This window comes from Pelodiscus sinensis, chromosome 19, assembly GCF_049634645.1.
Source record: "Pelodiscus sinensis isolate JC-2024 chromosome 19, ASM4963464v1, whole genome shotgun sequence".
NCBI lineage: Eukaryota > Metazoa > Chordata > Testudines > Trionychidae > Pelodiscus > Pelodiscus sinensis.
Window position 1 is genome coordinate 29377485 of NC_134729.1, and position 12517 is coordinate 29390001.

General features: G+C 62.8%; 1 protein-coding gene across 7 annotated transcripts in view; it reads left to right on the plus strand.

The window, feature by feature from the left end:
• NFIC (nuclear factor I C) overlaps positions 1-12517 on the plus strand; it is a 175948-nt gene that overhangs the window by 110373 nt on the left and 53058 nt on the right. For all 7 annotated transcript variants that reach the window (XM_075903267.1, XM_075903266.1, XM_075903265.1 and 4 more), the window contains 3 exons: positions 686-757; positions 9772-9846; positions 10202-10325. In XM_075903267.1, the coding sequence (XP_075759382.1) occupies positions 686-757; positions 9772-9846; positions 10202-10325 (271 nt within the window). The remainder of the gene's footprint in view (positions 1-685; positions 758-9771; positions 9847-10201; positions 10326-12517) is intronic.

Genomic DNA, 12517 nt, shown 5'->3' on the forward strand with positions numbered 1-12517 from the left:
GGTGTCCAGAACGCAGTGACTGCTGTGGTGCATCCCAGCGAGGGCTGCTTTCTGTGGCTGGGCATGGGAACCCTTTCCCGAATTGCCATGCCTCGGTTTCCACACCCGTGTCAGCTGATGGGAGCCGTCTACCTGGGGCGTGTAAGAACTGGGGCTGGTGGGAGGCAGTAACTTCACCAGAGCCAGTGCCCACCAGTCTCCACCAGCCATTCGAAACGGCCTTCGGGGTGCACTGAGCACCGAGAGCTGGTGGAATGAATCAGGGGGCGAGGGGATGGGGGCAGTTGGGCCATTGGGGGCAGACTCAACCCTCTGCCACCACTCCCCACTCTCCTTCCCCCCCTCCCCCGCAGCTCCTTCTGTGGCTGCCTGTCCAGGCCAGGAGTTGGGGTGACCCTGTGGGGCAGCCTCAGGCTGGGAGCAAGGCAGATGTACAGCCTCTGTGGGGCCAGCTGCCTCAGCACAGCACCCCCCTTCCACATGGGCAGGCCTGCCTTGGCACAGACATTGCACCTAGCAGCCTGCCATCCTGAGCACCGTGGGGGCAGTGGCATGGCAGGGCTCTGCCAGTAGGGGGCGCTGCTCAGAGCGGTGCATGGGGTCAGGAGGGGCCTCAGGATGGGGGGATCGGGGCTGGCCAGGGGGTGCTGCCTTGCAAAGCCTCATGCCCAGCTTTTCCTTTCAGATTCGGAGCAAAGCAGTAGCCCGAGGACAGGGATTGGCTCGGACCAGGAGGACAGCAAACCGATTACGCTGGGTAAGAGGAGGGTCCCAGAATCCTTGTCCCCACTCCCCTGCCAGCTTGCATGAGGGCAGATCTCGCACGCAGCCCCATGTACAGCTGGCTCTTGGATCCCCCATGGCTCAGAGGAAGCCGTCCCGTTCTGATCACACCCACCCGATTCTCCCGCCACAAACCCAGGGGCCAGGCCACTCTCTGGCTACAAGACTGAGCGTGTGGGGTCCTCTCAGCCTGGCGCCTCCTGGTGGAAAATCTCTGCACAGAGAGGCCTGAGAATGGGGTGGGGGAGGTGGGCTCCTACAGCCGCGGCTCCTGCCCTCAAGTCCTCTCCGCTTTTGTTTAAAAATCCCAAAGGAAGGTTCCTCCTGACTGTGGGGAAAGCTGAAGGTGATGGAAAAGACCCTCCTGGGTGGGTTAGTTAGTTAGTTAGTTAGTTAGTTAGTTAGTTAGTTAGTTGACACATTTCAGGATCCGAAGGGGCCTACCCCATCATTCTGGGACCTTTTGGGGCGGCAGGTTTCTGCTCAGAAGGCCCGGGGGAAGGATAGCAGAGGGTCTGTGGGGTGGCAGGGAGGGGCAGCGTCAGAGCTATTGGGGGAGCTCTGGACGGGAGCAGCAAGGAGTGATGGGAGCTTAGGGGCACTGCAGAGTTGGGGGGCGGGACCAGAAGAGTGCAGGGTCTGCCTCCCAGGGGTGTGGGACACTGGCAGAGCAGGGCAGAGAAAGCTTGCTCAGCACTTGTGCACGCTGTGCCAGGATCTCTGGTCACATTACCCCCCAGGGCCCTGCAACCCGTGTGGGCCTGGAGAGTTGTGGGGGGCACAGAGAGGGTCACATGGCTGCCCCAGGCCCTTCGCCCCAGCGCGCCTCAGCAAAGGAACAAACCTCATTCCCACAGCAGGGGGCGCCAGGGAGCACGGGGCCAATTCAGTACCAAGGGGGGTTCTCGCTCCCGCAGCAGGGGGCGCCAGGGAGCACGGGGCCAATTCAGTACCAAGGGGGGTTCTCGGTACCACAGCAGGGGGCGCCAGGGAGCACGGGGCCAATTCAGTACCAAGGGGGGTTCTCGGTACCACAGCAGGGGGCGCCAGGGAGCACGGGGCCAATTCAGTACCAAGGGGGGTTCTCACTCCTGCAGCAGGGGGCGCCAGGGAGCACGGGGCCAATTCAGTACCAAGGGGGGTTCTCGCTCCCACAGCAGGGGGCGCCGGGGAGCACGGGGCCAATTCAGTACCAAGGGGGGTTCTCGCTCCCACAGCAGGGGGCGCCAGGGAGCACGGGGCCAATTCAGTACCAAGGGGGGTTCTCGCTCCCACAGCAGGGGGCGCCAGGGAGCACGGGGCCAATTCAGTACCAAGGGGGGTTCTCGCTCCTGCAGCAGGGGGCGCCAGGGAGCACGGGGCCAATTCAGTACCAAGGGGGGTTCTCGCTCCTGCAGCAGGGGGCGCCAGGGAGCACGGGGCCAATTCAGTACCAAGGGGGGTTCTCGGTACCACAGCAGGGGGCGCCAGGGAGCACGGGGCCAATTCAGTACCAAGGGGGGTTCTCGCTCCTGCAGCAGGGGGCGCCAGGGAGCACGGGGCCAATTCAGTACCAAGGGGGGTTCTCGCTCCCACAGCAGGGGGCGCCAGGGAGCACGGGGCCAATTCAGTACCAAGGGGGGTTCTCGCTCCTGCAGCAGGGGGCAACAGAGAGCACGGGGCCAATTCAGTACCAAGGGGGGGGGGCTCACTTCCACAGCAGGGGGCGCCAGGGAGCACGGGGCCAATTCAGTACCAAGGGGGGTTCTCGGTACCACAGCAGGGGGCGCCAGGGAGCACGGGGCCAATTCAGTACCAAGGGGGGTTCTCGCTCCTGCAGCAGGGGGCGCCAGGGAGCACGGGGCTAATTCACTACCAAGGGGGGTTCTCACTCCCACAGCAGGGGGCGCCAGGGAGCACGGGGCCAATTCAGTACCAAGGGGGGTTCTCGCTCCCACAGCAGGGGGCGCCAGGGAGCACGGGGCCAATTCAGTACCAAGGGGGGTTCTCGCTCCTGCAGCAGGGGGCGCCAGGGAGCACGGGGCCAATTCAGTACCAAGGGGGGTTCTCGCTCCCACAGCAGGGGGCGCCAGGGAGCACGGGGCCAATTCAGTACCAAGGGGGGTTCTCGCTCCCACAGCAGGGGGCGCCAGGGAGCACGGGGCCAATTCAGTACCAAGGGGGGTTCTCGCTCCTGCAGCAGGGGGCGCCAGGGAGCACGGGGCTAATTCAGTACCAAGGGGGGTTCTCGCTCCTGCAGCAGGGGGCGCCAGGGAGCACGGGGCCAATTCAGTACCAAGGGGGGTTCTCGCTCCTGCAGCAGGGGGCAACAGAGAGCACGGGGCCAATTCAGTACCAAGGGGTGGGGGCTCACTCCCACAGCAGGGGGCGCCAGGGAGCACGGGGCCAATTCAGTACCAAGGGGGGTTCTCGCTCCCACAGCAGGGGGCGCCGGGGAGCACGGGGCCAATTCAGTACCAAGGGGGGTTCTCGCTCCCACAGCAGGGGGCGCCAGGGAGCACGGGGCCAATTCAGTACCAAGGGGGGTTCTCGCTCCCACAGCAGGGGGCGCCAGGGAGCACGGGGCCAATTCAGTACCAAGGGGGGTTCTCGCTCCTGCAGCAGGGGGCGCCAGGGAGCACGGGGCCAATTCAGTACCAAGGGGGGTTCTCGGTACCACAGCAGGGGGCGCCAGGGAGCACGGGGCCAATTCAGTACCAAGGGGGGTTCTCGCTCCTGCAGCAGGGGGCGCCAGGGAGCACGGGGCCAATTCAGTACCAAGGGGGGTTCTCGCTCCCACAGCAGGGGGCGCCAGGGAGCACGGGGCCAATTCAGTACCAAGGGGGGTTCTCGCTCCTGCAGCAGGGGGCAACAGAGAGCACGGGGCCAATTCAGTACCAAGGGGGGGGGGCTCACTTCCACAGCAGGGGGCGCCAGGGAGCACGGGGCCAATTCAGTACCAAGGGGGGTTCTCGGTACCACAGCAGGGGGCGCCAGGGAGCACGGGGCCAATTCAGTACCAAGGGGGGTTCTCGCTCCTGCAGCAGGGGGCGCCAGGGAGCACGGGGCTAATTCACTACCAAGGGGGGTTCTCACTCCCACAGCAGGGGGCGCCAGGGAGCACGGGGCCAATTCAGTACCAAGGGGGGTTCTCGCTCCCACAGCAGGGGGCGCCAGGGAGCACGGGGCCAATTCAGTACCAAGGGGGGTTCTCGCTCCTGCAGCAGGGGGCGCCAGGGAGCACGGGGCCAATTCAGTACCAAGGGGGGTTCTCGCTCCCACAGCAGGGGGCGCCAGGGAGCACGGGGCCAATTCAGTACCAAGGGGGGTTCTCGCTCCCACAGCAGGGGGCGCCAGGGAGCACGGGGCCAATTCAGTACCAAGGGGGGTTCTCGCTCCTGCAGCAGGGGGCGCCAGGGAGCACGGGGCTAATTCAGTACCAAGGGGGGTTCTCGCTCCTGCAGCAGGGGGCGCCAGGGAGCACGGGGCCAATTCAGTACCAAGGGGGGTTCTCGCTCCTGCAGCAGGGGGCAACAGAGAGCACGGGGCCAATTCAGTACCAAGGGGTGGGGGCTCACTCCCACAGCAGGGGGCGCCAGGGAGCACGGGGCCAATTCAGTACCAAGGGGGGTTCTCGCTCCTGCAGCAGGGGGCGCCAGGGAGCATGGGGCCAATTCAGTACTAAGGGGGGTTCTCGCTCCCGCAGCAGGGGGCGCCAGGGAGCACGGGGCTAATTCAGTACCAAGGGGGGTTCTCGCTCCCGCAGCAGGGGCGCCGGGAGGGCGCAGTCCAATCCAGCCCTATGGAAGTGGGACGGTTTTTACTGAGTTTTGCAGCCAACAGCACAGAGGCTCCTGCTCCTTCAGGGATCAGAGTTTCGCCCGCTCTCCAGTGAGATCAGACCAGGAGCTGGCAGGTCAGAGCCCAGGTGCCCCCTATGGCTCACTGGGAGCTGTTGGGGTCTTTTCCAGGGCACATGGATCCCTCTTGCCAGCAGTCAATGAGTAAGGTGCTGAGGGCACCTGGACCCCTCTGGTCAGCACCCCAAGGCAGTGGCTCTGTGCTTGGCTGCCAGGCTGAGGCTCTGGGCCAAAACACCCGCCTTAGGCACCTGCATTCACAGGAAGTGGGCTCTGTGTGTCCCCCAGCCCTTTGCATGAAGCGAGCTCGGTGCTCAGACGCCGCACGGTGATTAGCAAACACGGGCTGTTACCTGGGGGAGGCGGGGCTGGGCCGGTGCAGTGGGGAGCACTGGAGAGAGGGGCAGACTAGCAGAAAACCAGGAGCCGAATGGAGAGCAGCCCCCGGCCACCAGCAGGAGCGTTTCAACCCTTCGCTCTCAGAAAGCCCCGGGGAAGTGGGTTCCGCACTGCGAGGCTTGTCCATTAGGAAGGCCAAGGGAAGAGCATCCACAGCGACCCCCTGATTTCACAGACGTTCCCCATGGGCGTATTTGGCCCCAGCAGCAAATAGTATGTGGAACAGCAGCACCTGGGGCCCCCAGGAAAGAGCCGGGCCCCACTGACACCTTGAGACAGCCTGGCACCCCGAGGGTGGAAGGGCCCAGAAGCAGGTCAGCAGTAGAGCCAGGAAAAGAACCCAGGTGTCCTGAGGCCGCACGGTTTTAGAGAAAGCTGCTGCCCACATCACCAACAAGGCACATTTGGCCAGCAGGCCCACACTGGCCACATCCCTGGCTGCCGCTGGCCCAGGGCATCCCCAGCAGTGCCCGGAAGAGCTGGGTTGAAAGGTGGACCGGCAAGAAGCAATTGGATTTTTCTAGATGGGAAAATGCCACAGAGAGGAAAGTGCTGAGCCAGGGCTTTCTCCTCCGCCTCTGGCTTCTGCCAGCAGCTTCTCAGCCCCTGAAGCTGAGACCCACAGTGACTCGGGCGGCGGCTGGGGCACGGCCCCAGGCTCTTGCCCCCATGCAGTGGAAGTGCTGACTCTGCAAGCCCGGGCTGCAGTAGGAGACGGCTCCTCGGTGCCGGGGGTGAGATACGCTCCAGGCAGATGCTGAATAACCTCTCTCTGGGCCATGGGCAGACCTCAGCCCCGGCTGGCCAGGAGCCAGCGCTGTTATCAGCTGGTCCGTGGAGCATGGAATGAGCTTGGCAGGCCTCAGCCCAGCTCTCCAGCACAACAGCCATCTCGGCTCCCTCAGAGAGGCCAGCGGCATGTTTGCATGGGCCTGTGGCAGGGGGCAGCAGGAGCAGGCCCTGGCATTCAGACAAGCGAGATGGTGCAGCAGTAGGCTCGGGCGCCCAGCTGGCCAGTTTGCAGTTTGCCCTCATTCACTGACTTTGCTGTCTTCCTGTGAGTGCCAGGCTCTCCCGCCCGCGGCTGCTTTCTACTGAGTCACCCCTGGGGCTGGGTTTGTTTTTCTGAGTCACCCCACATGTGCCAGAGGCCCTTGCACTTGGCTCTGCCAGCCCGGGGCATGTGGGCAGGAGCTTGGCTGCCGGTTGGGGGTGGACATCTCCGGGCCTGCTGAGCCATCAGTTATTCCGGAGAAGTAGCACCCTGCATGCCCGCACTGGATCACCATGCCAGGTGCTGCCCGCCCCTGCCCAGAGAGCCCACAGTCTAGACAGACAAAAGAAGCAGTTTCAGTCTCCATTGCAGGTTGCTGAGACCTGGAGAGCTGAAGGACTTGCCCCCCGGTCACGCAGGGTCTCTGGTGGGGCTGGGGTGAGACCACTGAGTCCTGTGCTCTTCTGAGACCCTGGCCCAGCCTGGCCACAGGAGCGCATGCTGGTTAGCTGCTAAGCCGAGTGATTGGTTGCTGCTCTGGTGCGGCCACGTGCACCATTCCTGTCCTCAGAGCTGCATGCGTCGGCCTTCACACGCACACGCAGGCCAGCCACAGTCCCCCACCACGGCAGAGAGGGGAAAACGGGTGCAAATCTGGTCACCCTCGCTTGATCGCTTTCCTTCAAGAGACCTCAGCTCCAGCTGGCAACGGTTCCGGTGCTGATGCAAGGCATTTGGGCTTGGTACTGCAGGATATTTTGATTACGAAACCAGAACAATACAAGATCAGCGCGGCACACGACATGCATTGTCAAGGGTCTCTGCGCGGGGACTCACTGATGTGCTTTGTGCAGGACCCTGCAGGGGTCCGGTCCTGGCCCCTCGGGATGTCACATTTTTACCAACACCCTTGAACACAGCACTAGGCCGTCGCTGGTAAGTTTGCAGATGACACAAAGATTGGCGAATAACGAAGCTGACAAGTCACCGAGAAGGAGCCGGCGTGTTTGCTGGGGAGCTGGGCCCAGCCCGCAACCTGCAAACTCACGTGTCTAGGGACGCAGCACCCAGCCCTCTGTTCCAGGAGGCCAAGAAGAAGACGGAGAAAAGTCGTTCTCTTGCCATCAGGGCAGGACAAGAGTCCGGGGGTTCGAACGACGCCAGAGCAGCGTTAGAGTAAATTTCAGCAAAGCCAGGACGATGGATCTGACAGTGACGGAGGCATGGAAGCTGCAACCTGGAGGTTCTTTTACCTCTGGTTTTGGCCCGACACGGCCGGGATCCTGCGTTGCAGGGCCCACAAGTCACGAAGATGTTGATAATGAGGGCGGGGGGGTTAAAGAAGAGTCTTGAGAATGACTAAAGGGCAGGCAAGCCTGCCTTGTAGCGCTAGGCCAGGGCTGGGCAAGATGCGGCCCAGGGGCCGGATCCGGCCCGCCTGACACTTTGATCTGGCCTGCAGGCTGCACCTGGTTGCTTTCTAGTTATATCCTGCTGCCGGTGCCACCGATTTTCCAGGAGGTGGCTCAGGATCCTATTTAAATGCCTCGTGGCTCGTGGTTGTAGCGCTAGCCCAGCAGGGGCTGGAGCCGTGAGCCTTTTGAATAGCCACAGCAACCCCAGGCGGCTGCCAGGCTAGGAGGTAGCGGCAGGGCCGGGCGCCACGAGCCCTTTGCTGTTTCTACTTCAAAGCCTCCAGCCCCAACCAACTCTGGGGGAGGCTTGTCCCCAGCCCCGCCCCTTCTGCCCCAGGCCCCGCCCCTTCTGCCCCAGGCCCCGCCCCTTCCAGGTAGTGCGACTGGCCGTGACCACGTACCAAAATTCATTAAGTGCCCCCCTGCCCTGGGCTCTGCTTAGCGAAGAGAAGGCTGGGGGGAAGGGGCGGGGGAGCAGGTGTCTGACCCAGAGGGTCACGCCACCCAGCAGAGCAGGGCTCATGAAATCCCCTGGCTGGGAGCAGAGCCAGATTAAGCGGGGGGGAGGGCGCCAACCTATGGGGGGCGCCCAATTGCAGCTGTAAGATGGGCAGCGTGCTGGGGGGGTGGGACCACGCAGGCTCGAGCCGGCCCTGCCGGGAGACGAAGCTGCAGGACAAACACAGGGGACAGGAAGGGGCAGTTTTCACAGGAGGTTAACGGGGGGCAGTTCCCGCGTCCAGCGTCTTTCGCCCCCTGCCCCCGTTCTCCCGCAGGGGCTCAGGGTCGGGCGGCAGGCCCGGCGCTCAGGCGCGAGGCCCACGATGGCCCCGACTGACGTTCCAACTCAGAGGGAGGGAAGAGCCCTGGGCCCTCCCGCGGGGCAGGGCTCCCTGGTCGCCTGGGCCCCGCCGCAGCCAGGAATAGCCGGACCCAACGTTTAAAAGCAGAAGATCTTAGCAGGGAAATGGACCCGCCTGCCTCAGGGCAGGAGCCGACCAATAGCCCTGGGGTGAGGCGGAGCCTGGGGCAGGTCCCCCTCACTGCAGGCTTTGTCCCGTCCTGGGAAGCGGCTGTTCGAGCCAGGACACCAGGCGAGATGGGCCCCTGCTCAGCCCTGGCAAGTCTCGTGCTGCCTCTGCTGTATCTGATGAAGGCAACATCCTGGCTAAGAGTTTCACGCCAGTTCCAGCCGCCCTGGGTGCTTGCGCCCCAGCCCTGTGCCCAGGGAGGGGTGCGAGCTGCTGTCCCACCCGGGGGGTGCGAAACGGAAGCGGGTCAGCGTGACATGTGCATCGCTCACGAGAGAGCTGACACACAGGTGCACTACGTGGGAGCCAGCATGAGTCACACCGAGAGGAAATTAGATTTCACAGCCAGCGCCTGGGGAGCTGGGCAGGGGATCCCTCACGGCTCCAAGCCCCAGACAGGCGCGGGCAGCGCTCAGGGGGCAGGGATATTGCCAGGGTGGGGAGGAGCCTGGCTGGGCCATGCCTAGCACTGCTCCAATGTCCGTAGGGAGAGAGGGCCTGGATGCTCGCACTGGATAACTGAGGAACTTGGCAGGAGGGAGGGGGGAGATTGCAGCGTGAACATGTGCAGCGCAGCAGGAGACAGCCGGTCACCTGCTCCAGCCACGGCCTTGAGCCCACCAGGGCAGCTCGGGGCAGCTCAAGCAGCTTCTCTTCATGCCCGGAGAAGCAATGCCCCCCTGGCACCCCACTGAGGTCGCAGGGGGTCTCCGTGGTCCTGCCTGCCTTGGCCTCTGTGGGCAGCGACAGCAGATGTGGCCAGTAGCTGAGGTGCCAACTCTGCCCATAGCTCCATCGGTGCCCGGCCAACCCCTGGGCTGAACTGAGTCAGGGAGAGAGCAGAGCAGGCTCCCGGCCCCCTGCAAACCCAGAGCCAGCCTTGCCCCTTGGCTCTGCCAGCTTTTAACTTCCGTGCATTGATGGGCAATGAGCTCGGCGAGCCGGCTTCCCGGGACACGCGGCTCTGGCCTGGGCACGCCCGGCGGTTCAGCACAGTGACTGCCTAGCCAAGGGGAGCCTCAGCCTGCCAGCTCCCCGCCCCCCCATCCCATGGAGACCGGCCACCGGGCTGCCATCCCTCCTGTGGCTGCCACGTGCACAGCTCGGGCAGTGCAGCAGGCAGTGCCGGGCCCTGGCGGCCGTGCAAGCAGCCCCGGTGGGGGGCGGGTGCCCCGAGGGTTGATTTGCTGTGGGAGGGCAGGGGGGGGGCCCACCCGGTGAGATCGTGGGGCGGGAAAGGCAGCCACTCGGGTGCCCGGAGCCGTGGCTCTTGGCTCTTCTCCAGCTCTCTCTCTCTCTCCCCGCGGCAGATACGACAGACTTCCAGGAGAGCTTTGTCACGTCGGGGGTGTTCAGCGTCACAGAGCTCATCCAGGTCTCCCGGAGTGAGTATCGGGCCAGGGCCAGGGTGGGCGGGGGGCGGCCAGGAAAGCCATCGGGCCCCAGAAGTTTCCTTGGGCTGACAGATGCCCCATTGTAGGACAAGGCAGAGCCGAGCCAGACACTGCCCCCAAGCCCCTGCCTGGATTTCGGCTCAGGGCCGGGTGAATGGGGCTGGGCACAGCCTGGCGGCCTCATGCCAATGGCTGTGCTCCCAAGCCCCTTGGGGCGCCAGTCCTGGCTGGCATAAGGTCAGGTGGCAAATGCAGGCCCACGGGAGCTCTGTGCGGAGGACGTGCCTCCCAGGCGGGCGGCTCTGATTGCCCCCTGACGCAGGTCTCTCTGGGTTGTGATCCACAGCGCCGGTGGTGACAGGCACGGGGCCAAATTTCTCCCTGGGTGAGTTGCAAGGTCACCTGGCCTATGACCTGAACCCTTCGAGCACTGGCATGAGAAGGACGCTGCCCAGCACCTCCTCCAGCGGGTACGTACTCGCCTGAGCATGGGCTCTGGGGGCTGGGGCGGACGGGCTGAGCAGGGCGGCGCAGTGTGGGGGGAGGCAGGTTCTGGGCCAGCCGGCACACCTAGTCAGGGGCACTCGGCCCTGCACACACAGACCCAGGGATACGGGCGTACAGAGACGCGTGGCGACGTCACGTACGTGGGGGTGCGGCACGCCGGGAGGCCCGGTCACTCGCCCGCACCCGCACCAGGCAGCACGTGCATGGCGGTGCCTGCACGCCCATGGAATCCCACAGCCCACACAGGGCGGCAGTGCAGAGCTGCGTGGCCCGGGTCCACGGGAGAGAAATCCAGGGCAGGTGGGCAGAGCAATGTTAACCTCTCCTCCCCGGCGATGTCTAGACTGCCTGGCTCCGTCGACAGAGCCATGTCAAATAGTTTATTCGGCATAGTCAAAGAAGCGGGGATTTAAATAATCCCCGCGTCATTACAATAAAAATGGCCGCCGCGCTGTGCCGACGATCGGCTGATCCGGCACAGCGCGGCAGTCTAGGCGCGGCACGGTCGACAAGGAAAGCCTTTGTCGACCGTTCCAGGGGTACGTCTAAACTACATGCCTCCGTCGACGGAGGCATGTAGATTTGTGTATTCAAAAAAGGGAAATGAAGCCGTGATTAAAATAATCGCGGCTTCATTTAAATTTACATGGCTGCCGCGCTGAGCCGACAAACAGCTGATCAGCTGTTTGTTGGCTCAGCGCGCTAGTCTGGACGCTCCCCTGCCGACATCAAAGTCCTTTGTCGCCAGCCCCGGTAATCCTCATCCCACGAGGAATAACGGGGCTGCTGACAAAGGGCTTTGATGTCAGCAGGGGAACATCCAGACTAGCGCGCTGAGCCGACAAACAGCTGATCAGCCGTTTGTCGGCTCAGCACGGCAGCCATGTAAATTTAAATGAAGCCGCGATTATTTTAATCACGGCTTCATTTCCCTTTGCCGATCTGTCTAATCTACATGCCTCCGTCGACGGAGGCATGTAGTCCAGACACAGCCCAGTATGCCTCATGAAACGAGGTTTACCGGAGTCTACACTGCCGTGCTGTGCCGGATCAGCTGATCGTCGGCACAGCGCGGCGGCCATTTTTATTGTAATGACGCGGGGATTATTTAAATCCCCACTTCTTTGACTATGCCGAATAAACTATTTGACATGGCTCTGTCGACAGAGCCAGGCAGTCTAGACATCGCCCTGGTGGCCAGTCCTCGCCCTGCCTAACAGCCCAGGTGCCCAGCTGTTCCTTAACCCCACAGTGCTGCAGAGGCTGCAGGGTTGGGAACAAATCCAGCAGTGACCAATACCCACAGCTTTGGCCTGGTGGCTTCCGGCGTCAGCTTGGAGCAGCCCCAGCTTGGCACCTGCAGCACCCTGGCCATGTGGGCCTGTCAGGGCTTCCAGCTCCGCCAAGCCCTGGCTGGGCTGGAGTTGGGTGGGAGACTGCTTGAGGAGCCCTGCGGTCTGCACCCCCCTTCCGCTCCCGACATGGGCTTTCCCATCTGGCCCCATGCCGCGCCTTTGTCCTGGCCGGCTGCTCCCGGACCATGCTCCCAGGCTGTTGCTTATGGACTGAGGCCTGTGGACACTTAGGCTGTGTCTACACTGGCATGAATTTCCGGAAATGCTTAAAACAGAATAGTTTTCGTTATAAGTATTTCCAGAAAAGGAGCCTCTACATTGGCAGGCTGCTTTTCCAGAAAAGCCCTTTTTCCGGAATAGCGTCCGTGGCCAATGTAGACACGCTTTTCCGGAAAAGACTACTGGGCTGTCTACACTGGCCCTTTTCCGGAACAGTGTTCCGGAATAAGGACTTATGCCCGAGCGGGAGCAGAATAGTTTTTCCAGAATAGCGGCTGATTTTGTACAGTAGAGCATCGTTGCTTTTCCGGAAATTCAAGGGCCAGTGTAGACAGCTCGCAGCTTATTCCGGAAAAGCGGCTGATTTTCCGGAATAAGTGGCCCAGTGTAGCCACAGCCTTAGGGTATGTCTAGAGTACAGGCTTTTGTCAACAGAGGCTTTGTCGACAGATAGGGTGTGTCTAGACTACATGCCTCCGGCGACAGAGCCATGTAGATTAGACAGATCGGCAAAGGGAAATGAAGCCACAATTAAAATAATCGTGGCTTCATTTAAATTTAAATGGCTGCCTCGCTCTGCC